The 14,005-nt window shown below is 36.2% G+C and overlaps 1 protein-coding gene across 1 annotated transcript in view; it reads right to left on the minus strand.

Moving 5' to 3' along the window:
- Positions 1-281: 281 nt before the first annotated feature.
- The window catches only part of Timmdc1 (translocase of inner mitochondrial membrane domain containing 1), a 32,292-nt gene continuing 18,568 nt past the window's right edge, over positions 282-14,005 (minus strand). The window contains exons 5-7 of the mRNA XM_047564865.1: positions 4,245-4,323; positions 1,990-2,100; positions 282-653 (exon numbers count right to left, since the gene is read on the minus strand). Of these exons, the coding sequence (XP_047420821.1) occupies positions 503-653; positions 1,990-2,100; positions 4,245-4,323 (341 nt within the window). The 3' untranslated portion in view covers positions 282-502. The remainder of the gene's footprint in view (positions 654-1,989; positions 2,101-4,244; positions 4,324-14,005) is intronic.

Below are 14,005 nucleotides of genomic sequence, written 5' to 3' on the forward strand. Positions count from 1 at the left end.
TGCAGCCTTGATATTCAGGGTGGATTGTAAAATATAAATTTTTGTGAGATTTCAAAGATTAAGATTATTTTGATAACATTATTTAAGATTTAAAAGATGTGGTTATCACAAGTCTGTTGAGGGGGAAAAACTGCATAAAATAACTAACCTGGAACAAATATTTTGCATCAGTTTAAGAAAAAAAAATAAGCATACAAAAAAAAAATAAGCATACAAATGTGACAATAGATTGATACAGATGTAAGTTTGTATTTAAGGATAAATAAAATGAGAATTGAGTAGCACAATTCTTGATTTAAAGAGAGAGAGAGAGAGAGAGAGAGAGAGAGAGAGAGAGAGAGAGAGAATGAGCTAGAGAAGAACAAGTCACTGCCAACGCAGGAGCCGGGGCTTACATGTGCCAGCAGACTGATCCAGTGCCAGAGAAGACTGGCACTGGCATTCATGGCTACAGCAGAATAGCTCCTTCAGCTCTCCCATGAGTTTCAAGTCTGGAACATTCTCAGTCCTTGTCTTGTTTATTTGGTAATGAAGGGTTTCTAGGAAGGTTTAGCAGGGCTTCAATTTTCTTAGCATCCTCCTCGGATTGATCTTTCTGTAGGCTATTTTCAATTTCCTGAGGGAGCTGCTCAGTAAGTTGCAGTCTGGCTTTCCTGTAGTCAAAGAGTAAAAAGGATGTAAATTATCCACTTCTTAGTTCTTACAGAGATTTAAGAAAAAAATTATTTGTCTTACTCTCCCTGCTGTAGTATGGTAACTTATGTGCAAACACTGTTCTTTGTGCTTCATAACAATGACTCTTTTCTCTCTCCTAACCTGTTCTACTCACAAGCCACCCATGCACGATTCCCACATTATCAAAATGGATGTTGTCATGGTGAAGGAAGCCAGGTGTACACAGGAGCACTAGACAGCAGCCCATTACTCTCATCTTACAGAGGATCTGCACAGAATCTGCCGTAAGTCTGACTACCCTACCCAGGAAAGAGATTACTCTACCCCAGAAAATGACCAGATGGAATAGACAAAAGTTTTTATGCTCCTTCCTCAGTAGCATCCCATTCATGAACAGTCACTGTGTCTACTCAATTCCTCTGTGCCTACAGCAAGAAGTAGAATTTTTTTTTTTGGTACTGGGGATTGAACTTGGTGGCACTTGACCACTGAACCACATCCCCAGCCCTATTTTGTATTTTATTTAGAAACAGGATCTCACTGAATTGATTAGGGCCTCACTTTTGCTGAGGCTGGCTTTGAACTTATGATCCTCTTGCCTCAGCCTCCCAAGCCACTGGGATTACAGGTATGTGCCACCACACCCAGCTGAAGTAGAATTTTTGAATGTAGAAATTTAACATGTTCTGTATTATTTATAGATATAAACAATATAGGGGTGACCACTTTTTAAACAAGCTAAGTAAAGCCCCTTGATATGCATTACTGTTAGGTAATTTCCTATGCAGTCAAGAACATAGGAAAAGAAAAATGTACAACCAAATGAAGTTTATAACATTTTAACATTTTTTATTACAAAGTTTCTAAAGAAAGATCCTCACCAAATTAAAATTAAAATTAGAGTCTTTCATTTTTCTATTCTCCTTAATTAAAAGGAGTAAGACCATGAAGGGTATAAGTTGAAGGACAGCAAATATAAACTTTTCTTAGCCGGGTGGGATGGCATATGCCTGTCATCCCAGCAACTTGGGAGGCTGAGGCTGGAGGACTGCAAGTTCAAAGCAAGTCTCAATTTAGCAAGGTTCTAAGCAACTTAGTGAGACCCTGTCTCAAAATGAAAATAAAAATTGCTGGGGAAGTGGCTCAGTGGTTAAGAGCTCCTGGGTTCAATCCCTAGTACCAAAACAAAAAAACAAAACAAACAAAAACTTTTCTTTGAATTGGGTGGCAAGTCAGAGTACTTGGGTCAGAAGAGCACCACCAAATCAGGCCGTGGTTGGAAAGTCAGATCCCCTAGTCTTAACATCTCCTTACCACTCTTCCAGTTTCAGCTCATACAGTGCCTTTCGATCCTTCTGTTTTCTCTCCTGAACTGTCTCACCGAAGTACTTCTGAAGTGCCATGAACAGGCCTCCAACAGGAGTGCTGAGGGGAGGGAGAGAGAAAGCTTAGGGAACGCATCCTCAGTCTCTGTGCGACATGTGAGCAATTCCACTAAGCAACAGTACTGATCCACTTGTTCACTATCAGATAGAGGAACATTTGACAATTAAAGCATCTTTGTTAACATGGTTAATATCACTGAACTGTACACTTAAAAATGGTCAAGATGGTAAATATTTGTTACATGTTTAAATTTTTTAAAATTTGTTTTAATTAGTTACTTTAATACCTTTCCCCTACAAGTCAAGCTGGTATATTAACACTACAATAAAAATGTCAGCAGTGGATATGGCATGCTGAATTTTTTTAATTAAAAAATTTAAAAAGAACCCATAAATCTACAGAATTATCCCACTCCTGAAAAAAAGGTGAAAAAAGGGGGTAGATATGAAGGGAGAAAGGAGAACTTTTTTATTCATATGAATGTCAAGTAATGAAAACAGAGGGACTAACCCAATTAGCACAATAGTTTGCAAATACCTTTCTAACAGTCAATTATAGCATGAATCATTAATGTATCATTAAACCACTAGGGGAAAAAGTTGGAGAGCAGGACATTAACACAGTCTCATCCTACAAATACTTAGTATTCATAACTGGAAAGGGATATTTTTGCAATGGAGAAATTTAGTAGATGTTGCCTTAGCAGAATTCTAAAATAGTCTTCCCAAATTTGCTTTCCTAATTCCCCCACTGTGAACGGGATGAAATATTATTCCCATAACTATATTAAGTTACATGGCAAAATAGATTTTACAAATATAATTAAGGTGACTATTAAGTTGAATTTGAGTTAATCAGAAAGATCTTATGACTCCTTAAAAGCAGAGTTTTCTCTGGCAGAACAGAAGTAGAAGATTCAAAGTATAAGAAGTTTTCAAGGTGCTTTGATGGTTTCAAACTGGAGGAGACCTGTGGAAGGAATGTGGATGGGCCTCTAGGAACAGAGAGTAGCTTCTGCTTCACGGGAAGCAAGGAAACAAGGACCTCAGACCTATAGACATGAAGAATTGGATCCTTTTCAACAGCCCATATGAGCTCAAAGCAGATTCTTCTCCAGGACCTTCAGATAAGAGCACAGCCTAGCTAACACCTTGATTTTGACCTTGAGAAACCCTAAGCAGATAAGCTCACCCAGACTTCTGATCTGTGGAACAGTGAGTATTGTTTTAAGGAGTTCAAGTTTACAGTAATTTGTTACACAGAAGTATAAAACCAATTTATCAAGTAATTAAAATTAATATTACTCAAAATGGGTGACTCAATATGTTTCTTAATGTGATACAAAGAGGGCACTGCTTTACCTATGCTGTATTCCCAAAAACATTTAATCTAAATCTAATCCTGAGGGACCAATCAAATTTGAGAAACAATCTGAGCATTATAGTGATAATTGAGGAAACCTGAATATGGATCCTATCTTAGTTGCATTAGAACAATGTTTACCGTGACAATTGTATTATGATTCCATCCTGGGAGATACTGGTATATTTAGGGGTAAAGTGTCATGAGGTCTCAAAAAGTTTAGTCAAGAAGAAAAAAGAAAGGAAAAAAATATACTTACGTCCCACACATACACAGAACTACAGAAAACAAATGTGGCAAGATGATGACAACTGGTGAATTTAGGTAAAGGGTACATGGGGGTTTAACATACTAATTCATTCAACTTTTCTGTAGGTTTGAAATTGTTCAAAATTAAATAGTTGGGGAAGAAAAAACATTTTAGTCTTTTAAGGTAAACAAACCAAAACCAACCAAAAAAATTTTATAGAATGTGCTTATTAACTGTTTTATTCTTTCTTCCAGCTCCTTATAAATACCTTTACTCCAATTACAAACAATTTTAGGTATCAGTGATATTTAAACAGTTTTTGCGCAGTGAAATGGGATTTTGAATATATACTCTATCTTAGATAGTTGTATTAAATCAATCTTAAATTATTTATTGTGATAATTACATTGTGATAAGTGTAAGTAAAATCAATTAGGGTGGAACTAGAATTAGACAAAATCTTATAGGCTTTCAGTATTAAATATGTTCTTTGGAAATGAATGACCATTTTAATAGGTAAAGCATTAATAAAAGATGTACCAATTTAAAATCCAATCATTTTAACACTTACCCCAACAAGGCTCCAATTATACCACCAGCCACCAGGCCTCGAATGCCTAAGTTTATTCTGAAAAGACCTCCTGTGACAGCTAATTTAAAAAGAATAAAGTTAACATTAAATAATCTTTGAACACAAGAATTCCATTTTAAAATTTCCCTTCTATGATTCAATCCCCTAACTGAGCTTCCTGAGTCTACCATTAATATGCCACTATCAGAAAATAGCCCATACTTAACTTTCCATCTATCCTGCAGATTCAAAGGAAGAAATTTCCCTTTTACAAAAATAAACACTATCTTTACTAATGGATTGTCTTCTCATTCTGCTTGGTGTTTGTCCATTTACATTTTAAAATCTGTATTTTCTTCCCTTCTACCTCTTCTATTTTTTTCTTTGTCAAGGAAAGTTCACCCAAAATAAAAACCAAATCTTCAAGTAGTCCCAGTGGCTAATGCCTTTTCCCAGCCTCACCCTGCCTATGACTGAAACACTGTTCTCAGGCAGGCCTGCAAAGCCTTGGCCTACAGTGCTCCCTGGTGGCTGGTATAGGGTATGCAGTTTTCTTTTCCACTGGGATAGCATACATCTATGTTCATTCATTTTCCTCTTTGAAGAAGCACAATGCAACTTCTGACATTTCACACAGTAACATTCGAGGTTTATAGTTTTATTTAAATATTATATATTTATTCTTTACATTTTCTAAATGAACAAGAACAAAAATTGCCTTTAATTTCATTACTCAGAGATAGTAATAAATTGGTCTCCTTCCCCTAGTCTCCCAAACAAAATCTTTTTATAATAGGGGCCAATGCTGTACATACTAAATATTTTATTTTCTTGGAACACATTATTAAATTTAATATCACTAAGTTTTCTTCCACAATTCTATTCCATGGATGTACTATAAAGCATTGTCCAACATAGTATTCTATTTATGGATATTTTAAATAAAGGTGCAACGATAACTCCCATACAAAAATCTTTGTGCATTAGAATAAACTCATAGAAATATTATTTCTAGGACAAAGGGTTCAAAAATTTTAGTCTTCTGGCTTAAATTACTACACTGCTATTCAAAAAGTTAGCATGAAATTACTTTCCCATTAAAAGTACGCAAATGCCCTGTTCTATATTCTCCTATCTTTCCCAATAGACCAAAAGTGGTATCTAATTTAAGTCACATTTCTCAATTAGTAGAGAAAGACAGTTGTTCTACTGCAGGTTTACAAGTTATCTGTTATTTATGTATTTGAAAGAACATATTCATGTTCTTTCTCCTATCTCCAATTGAGGTATCCTTTCTCTTTGATGTATAAGGGATTTTATTGATTACCTGCTTACATTATTTTGGGATTGTTTACACTTAATATCTTCTGCGGTATTTGTGACATAGGTAAGTTTAAAATTTTTATGTGGCTAAGCCTGTTAACAATTTCCTAAATTTTCTATGCTTATGTATGTATACATATACATATGTATGTACATACACATTTACATATCTTCCCACTTAGAAACCAGACATATATCTACTTCTATTTTTCTCCAAATATTTTTTACATAACCATTTTAATGAATCTCATTTTCTTGTAATGAATATAATTACAATTTCATTTCCTTCCAGCTAATAATTGTTCTAGTTTGATTCTTTTACCATCAGTCTGAACTATCACCTTTACTCTAGTTTTGATATTTGTGTGTGCTTTGTTTTGTTCCTGATTTTGAATTCTGTTCTACATACCTGCTAATACTGTTTTATTTACTGTAATTTTATTCACATTTTAATGACAGTTGTAAGATTCTGCTCATTATTTATGAAAATTTTTTGCTGTGCTCACAGAATCAGGATTTTAAAGCTTTAACCTTGTATAAAGTTTTTATTTTAAATCTATAATTTTGATTTAAATCATTTTCAGTGAATACTGGGTGAACTGTACTAACTGTAACCCTATTTTTTCCCCCAAATTTCTTTATTTTAAACTCACTGAAAGAAATAAAATTATATTTAAAAAAATAGAGTATTCTCACAAACTGAAAGCCAGGAACAAAAGAACAAGTTGGTAGTTTTTCCTGAGAAGCAGATCTAATTAGCTGTAGAATGGACTTTCTCTTTCCTAGCTTTTGTCAAACAAACAAAAAAAGTTATTTTTCCTATTTCTAAGGCATCAAAAGCACTCTGAATGATACAACAGGTTGTTCAGGTACAAAGTTTCAGCCCTCTAACAGGGATTAAGAAACATCAAAGGCTGTTATAATTTCCTTTCTTTTAATATCAAATTGTACATACTTCTACTTTTTACATAAATTTGAGAATGTCACACTCATGACCCAAATTTCAAAAATCTGGTTATATTTTAGTAAAATCTCACTACTTCTTAGTAAGAATGTCCAAAGTATCTGAGCTGGCATCCCAGTGCTGAAAGGGGTCAGACATAGGAATAGCTGATCTGCTCAAATGCTGCCAGTCAAAAAGCACCCATCCCAGGAGACTCAGATCAGCTAGAAATTTCTACTACGGCCTAATTCCTAACCACTAGACCTGCCCACAAAGCAGATCAAATCCTAATGGTTCATAAGTAACACACAGAAGTTACAAAAAAGTCACTTTTTAATTCCCAAAGCTCTAAACTTAAGTCATTTCCCACACTTAGTTCCTCTCATTTTTATACTGGGAAATCTATCAAACTAAAAACTTTTTTTCTTGACTTCAGTAAGATAGTCAAGACAATTGTTAGCATTTTCATTCTATGCATAATTGCTTGTGTTACAAGTTTTGATTTGCACAGGTAGTAAGTTTGAATCAGTTTTTTCAGAAGTTCCAGTCTTATGTTCTGATTTGAAACACTGAGTACACACTCCAGATGATTTTTCCACAGCTTGTTTTTTAAGATAGTTTATTCACAATTTGTAACCACAAATTCCCTGGGAACATTCATTTCTGAATTTTTTAAAGTAGGGGAGTAAAATGTCTGTAACACCTATTACAGGTGTTCAAAGATTCAAGGGACCTAAACTGCATTTCCAATTAATTATATAACATCAATCAGCTTTTAAAGATTCAGTAGGATTCTGTGGGTACATCCTCATTAGTTACTCCAAACACCTTATCAACCTTTATGAGTAGATCAATATTCCAAAGTAAACTGGTGATGGACCCTAAGGGAGGGGAAAATTTTTTTTTAAATCCCCATCCTGCCCTACCCTGTTTCTTGGTTCTGTAGGGTTAGCAGCCCTCCTGGGAAGCATCTTGAACAACACTGGTGTAACCCTATTTTTATTATTTTATGATTGTAATTTTCTTCACAAAAGTTGTACATTTATTAAATGTATTTCCTATGTAATATTTTTGTTACTATTATAATTTTTTCAAAGCATCATTGTAGGGATCTAACAAGGTTATTTATTTATACTTTACCAATTGGTGTTAATTTTCAAGCAATCTTTCAAAATATTGTCTACAAATAGAATTGCTTCCTCCTCTTTTTTTTCTGTAATTAAAATTAACATTTATTTGTAACATTTGTAGTAGAATGTTTGAAATGAAATAGTTATGCATTGCCCTTATTTTTTTCTTTTTTTTTGCAATGAGCATACAAAAATACACTCCATTTAGATGCAGAGTTTTTAAGATCTGCCACATCTGATTAATCTTTCCATAATATTCTCTATTTACTTAATTTGATGTTACTGTTTATTTAGAATATATATTTGATCGGCAATTTTTCTGCTTCCTTTCTAAAAGCAATGCCTTTGCCCTGTTAATTTACATACCACAAAATTAACCTAAATATACAATTCAATGATTTTTAGTAAAAAGATTTAATGTTGTGCAAACATCACCACAATCCAATTTTAGAACATTTCTGTTCTCACAAAAAGACACCTTGTGTCTGCTTGCAATTACTCCTGGTTCCCAACCTCATCTTAGGCAATCACTAATTTACTTGCTACCTGAAAGATTCTCTTGCTCTGGACAAGTCTCTTTTTCATTTTCTCTTTCTTTCTTTTCTTTTCCTCTTTCTTTCTCTCTTCTCTCTTCTCTGTCTCTCTCTCTCTCTCTTTCTCTCTTTTACACTGGAGATTGAACCCAATGGTACCCTACCACTGAATTACATCTTCAGCCCTATTTATTTCTTATTTTTGAGACAGAGTCTCATTAAGTTGATCAGGCTGGCCTCAAACTTGTGATCCTCCTTCCTCAGTCTCCTGAGTTGCTGGGATTACAGTGGTGTGCCACCAGGCCCAGCTTCCATTTTCTTAATGCATTTCTTCTGAAATACAAAATTTTGATTAAATCCAATTAATCAACTTCTTATTAATTATGCACTGGCTATCATATTTAAATCTTTCCTAATCAAAGGTCACAAAGATTTAGTGCATTTTCTTTCTAGTTTTATAGTTTTAGCTCTTACATTGAGGCCTTTGATCTCTGAGTTAATTTTTGCATATGGTATGAGGAGCGGTGAAAGTTCACCGTTTGTGCAAGTGACTATGCAACACTCCGGCACCACTAGATGAGACTCTCCCCTACTCCCACTGAACTGCTATGGCATCTTGGGAAAACCAGCTGACCAGAAATATCAGATGTAGATTTCTGGACTCTCCATTCTGTTTCACTCACCTATCCTTAGGCCAGTACTACAGTGCCTTGATTACTATGGTTTTATAGTAAGTTTTGAAATTGGAAAGTGTAAGTTCTCCAACTTCATTTTTTTCTTTTTCATCATTGTTTTGCCTACACTGTTTCCTTTGCCTCTCCAAATAAATTAATCAGCTTGTTAATTTCTGCAAGATAATTTAAGCCTGTTGGGATTCTGATAGGGATTTAACTTGAGATCAATCTGGGGAGAATTGTCCTCTTAATAATTTTTAATCTTCACCACCTAAAATCTGGATCAGATACCAAGATGCTAAACTTGAACTAAGAGGATATTAAAAGGTTTATTACACATGGAGCTTAAGGAGGAGACCAAGGTGGGTTTCCAAGTATGAAACATGATCTAAAAATGGCCTGAGAGAGCTGGAAGGGTGAGTGGCTTGGGTTTTTATGGTGGTTGATAGTAGGGTTAGAGTGAAGGCTTTGTGCAGACTGGAGCTAGCTAGCATGGTTTACACTACCTGTTGGCACCAATAAAGGTGGCCCATAGCACTTGTGCCCCCTCACCCCAGTACTGGGAATTGAACCCAGTGGTACTCTACCACTGAGCTACATTCCCAATCCTTTTTATATTAAGACAGTCTCACTAAATTGCCCAGGCTGGCCTTGAACTGGTGATCCTCTTTCCTCATCCTCCAGAGTTGCTGGGATTACCATAGCTTGCGAAGACTTGGGTTTTCTTCTCTCTCTTCTCTTCTTCTCTTTCTCTCTCTTCTCTTCTTTCTCTTCTCTTCTTCTCTCTCTCCTCTTCTCTCTTCTCCTCTCTCTTTTCTTCTCTCTCTTCTCTTCTCCTCTTCTTTTTCTTTCTCTCTCTCTTTTAAGAGGAGGAAATGTTTATTTTGGTTCATGTTTTTAGAGGTTTAGTCCATGGTTGGCCCAGTCCACTGCTCTGGGCCCAAGATAAGGCAGAACATCATGGTGGAAAGGTATGGTGGAGGAACAATGCTCACATCATGGTGGCCAGGAAGCAGAGAGCACTTGGGCTTTCTTAACATCTCATTAAGATGTGGGGCAACAAAGCAAGGGGGACTTCCAGTTTTTGATGTGGCATATGCTTAGAATTTATCATTCCATTCTAATAAGCAAAAAGCTAAACAAATTGAAAAGAACTCTTTCCTTAGCTCTATCACAGATGTGAGGTCACAGGACAAACTGCTGCCCTCAAAACTGGGAAGGCAGATAGATGAATACAGAGAATCACAACTTACCCATGGGAGAGCAGAGAACCCATGGGAACCAGTATTGAGCAGGAAAACCTGAACTATAAATGACAAATTGCTGGAAGCTCAGTGTAGGGAAGTCTAAGAGAGAAAAAAAACTCCAGGGTGCCCAGTCATAGAGGATCCCACGCTGTTGAATTTTATCTTCACGAGTTCTAAGTTCTCACAGTGAAAGTCTTAGAAAAATCACCTCACCCATACTGAACTACACCAGAGCACAAGTTCCTAACAAGGGTTGCCCTGAAGATAAGTGATTTCACACAGTCTAATTTATTGGGGTTTTATCAGAGACTAACAAACATAGGGAAAATCTAATTCCAACCTGCTCCAGCCTTCCATGTAGAAGAAGGGAAATATCCAACTCTAGCCTACTCTAGCCATTTTGTCCCACCTAAGGAAAACACTGAGAAGAACGTGTGAAGCTAACAAAGGCACAAGCTCACCAAGACAGAAACCTCATCATAGAACTACAGAACGCTCTCCTCTCGCACACCTTACCACCACATTACTAAAGTCCTATTTGCTATAGTTCCTTTTACCTAGTATAGTATGTGTAGCTATCGAGAAAAACTTACACGGCATACAAAAAGGCCAAAGCACTGCTTGAAGAGACAGAATAAGCATCTGAATCAAATCTAGTTGTGACAGAGATGTGGGCTTTATCAGACTGAGAATTTAAAATACTATGATAAATATGCTAAGGATTCAAGTGCGTAAAGTGGACAGCACGTAAGAACAGGGGTAATATGAAAAGAAAGATGGAATTTTAAGGAAGAACCAAAAAGAAATGCTGGAGATCAAAAACTGTCACAGCAATGAATATACCTTTCTATGGGTTCGCTGGTAGATGGAACACAGCTGGTAAAAAAAGACTCTCTAAGCTAATGTGTCAATAGAAACTTCCAAAACAGAAGAACAAAGAGGGAGGGACAGAATATCTAAGAACTGTGGGACAACTTCAAAAGGTGCAACGTGAACAGGTGAAATGGAAGAAGAGAGAAATGAAGAAAGACAGGAAATGTTTGAAATAAATGGAATCCCCTATATTAATCTCAGAAAACAAACCACAAATTCAGGAAGCTCAGAAAACATCAAGCAGGATTAACTGGCCCCCATATTACACATAGGCATACCATTTTCAAATTGCAGAAAATCCCAAGATAAAGAAAGAAATATTGGGCTGAGGATGTAGCTCAATGGTAGAATACTAGAGTACCATGTGTGACGCCCTGACTTCAATCCTTAGTACCACAAAAAAACAAAAAAGGAGAAGCCAAAGGGGGATGGGGGACACCTTCCTTACCGGCAAAGATAACTACATCAGACTTCTCAGATACCACACATACAGAGAGAGCAGAGCGAGCTATTTAGTGTTAAGAGGAAAAAAAAAAAAATCACTAACAGTGTTTAATCCATTCAATTCATATGATGTTATTACTGACACGTTTGGATTTAGGCCTGCCATTTTGCTATTTGTTTTTTCTGTATCTTCTTAATTCCATTTTGATCTTTCTGATTTTAGCTTCATCCCCACTATTATTTTTTGTTTTCAGACAAGGTCTTGTTGAATTGTCCAGGCTGGCCTCAAACTTGATCCACCTGCTTCCACCTCCTGGAGATTACAGGTGCTCACAATGCCCATACTTCTAAAAGTTACTTTCTTATTACTTTGTTCCAATGTGACACCACTCTTCTCCAACTGTCATGCTCTTATTGTCATATCTGTGGTGTATGTATGTTAAATTCAACAATACAATGTTATAATTCCTGTTTCATACAAACGTATGTATTTTAAAGGTTAAGGATCAGAAGAAGAAAAAATTATTTTTAAAGTATTTTATAATAACTTATCCACTTACCATTTCTTGCACTTCCATCTACTCCTGTGGACTCAGGTGACAATTTGGTGTCATTTCCTTATTATAAGACCTCCACTCCTTCCCTCTCCTTTCTGCTACTATTGTTCAAGGTATCATTAAATGTTATGTGCCTGATACTTCACTTTTATTAGTTTTATCTGTTTTATAGAATCTATGTTGCCTTTAATAGTTACTTACATAACCACCTTTATCAATACTCTTAACTAACACTTCATGTAAATTTAAGTTAACCTCTGGTATCACTTCCTTTTTAAAAGGCAGGTTTGCAAGCAATGAATTATCTTTATCAGCAATGTATTTTTTCTGTCTTTTTTGGGAGGGCGGGGGGAATTACTGTGTATTTAACCCAGGAGTGCTTAACCACTGAGCTACATCCCCAGCCCTTTCTATTTTTTATGTTGAGACAGGGTCTCATTAAGTTGCTTAGGGCTTTGATAAATTGCTGAGGTTGTCCCTGAACTTGCTATTCTCCTGCCTCAGCCTCCAGAGTTGCTGGGATGCCATGTGCCCAGTGAAGAATAGTTTTTCTTGCTGCTTTCAAGATTTTCCTTGTGTTTCAATGGTTTAAGTATGACATGTCTAGGCACAAATCTCTTTGTGTTTTTCTTGGAGTTTGTTGAATTTCTTGGATATGTAGATTAATGTTTTTCATCAAATTTGGGGAGTCTGGGGCTATTAATTCTTCAAATACTTTTTCTATTTCATTTCTCCTTCCATTCCATCTGGAATTCTTATTACATATATGTTGGTATGCTTGATGGTGTCCCACAGACCTCTGATGTTCTGTTTGTCTTTCTTCACTTTTTAAATTCTGCCCTTCAGAAGAGATCATCTATCTTCAAGTTCACTGATTTTCTTTCCTGATACCTCAAATCTATTGCTGAATTCTTTCTCTCTGGTAAATTTCTATTATTAAAATTTCTATTATTGTACTTATCACCTTCAGAATTTTCATTTAATTACTTTTATGATTTCTTTCTTTACTGAGCTCCATATGTTAACTCACTGTCACCATACTTTTACGTGACATCATGTGAAGTCCTTTGTTAGCTATGTACAACAGACAGGCCCCATCAGAGGCAATTCCCACTGCTTTTTTATCCTTGTTTTTCAATGTGACTTTGTTGCGATTGTTGAAAACTGAACATTTTAAGTAAAATACTGCAGCAACTCTGGAGTTAGAACATGTTCCCTTTAGGGGCATGGCTGTGGTTCTTTATTTATGTAGTAACTTGCCTGGAGTAAATCTGTGGAGTCCATTTTGCTACAGAGTGTAGCCATTGATGTCTGCCCTCACTGTCTCTCATCTTAGGAACTGTATGCACCAGCTTAGTTGTCCGTCAATGATTCATCAAAACATAAGGCTTGTACCCTTGGCCAGTGAATTTGTCTGTAGCTTAGGGAATATATTTAAAGGTGATTCAGTTTATTTTGTATTTTTGTTTTTTAGTTTTTCTTTCTGTGCTCATAAGGATTCACATCTACCCAACAACAAGGAGCTTGCTAGGGCCCTCACCTGAGAATACATAGAGCTTTATCCATATGCACAAACTTCCAGGACAATAGGTAAATACGATCTTATTATGGCCCTCTGGCTTATTATTATTTTTTTCTCTCTCTCTCTAGAAGACAGGGTCTCACTATATTGCTCAGGCTGGTCTTGAATTCCTGAGCTCAAGTGATCCTTCTGCCTCTACCTCCCAAGCTGGAACTGCAGGCACGTCAACGCACCAGGCTATTTCTTTGGCTTTATTGTCCCTCAACAGTCTCATTAAAATTCTGCCTCATCTGCCAGTCTATGGTTTGCCCCAAACAGTACCAAAACCTCAGTCTAGTTATGTGATGTCTGAATTCCTTGATTGTTTGCAACTGTTTTCAGCAACTTCCCTATACATGGAATTTTCTGTGCTCTGCTCCAAACATCAGCCCCCTCAAGTACAAAATCCTCTCAGCCTAACCTGTCTTTGTGGGACTTCTGCACCACAGAGCTGGAGGTTCAGGGGTGGGAGCAGC

Source organism: Sciurus carolinensis, chromosome 9 (assembly GCF_902686445.1).
Source record: "Sciurus carolinensis chromosome 9, mSciCar1.2, whole genome shotgun sequence".
NCBI lineage: Eukaryota > Metazoa > Chordata > Mammalia > Rodentia > Sciuridae > Sciurus > Sciurus carolinensis.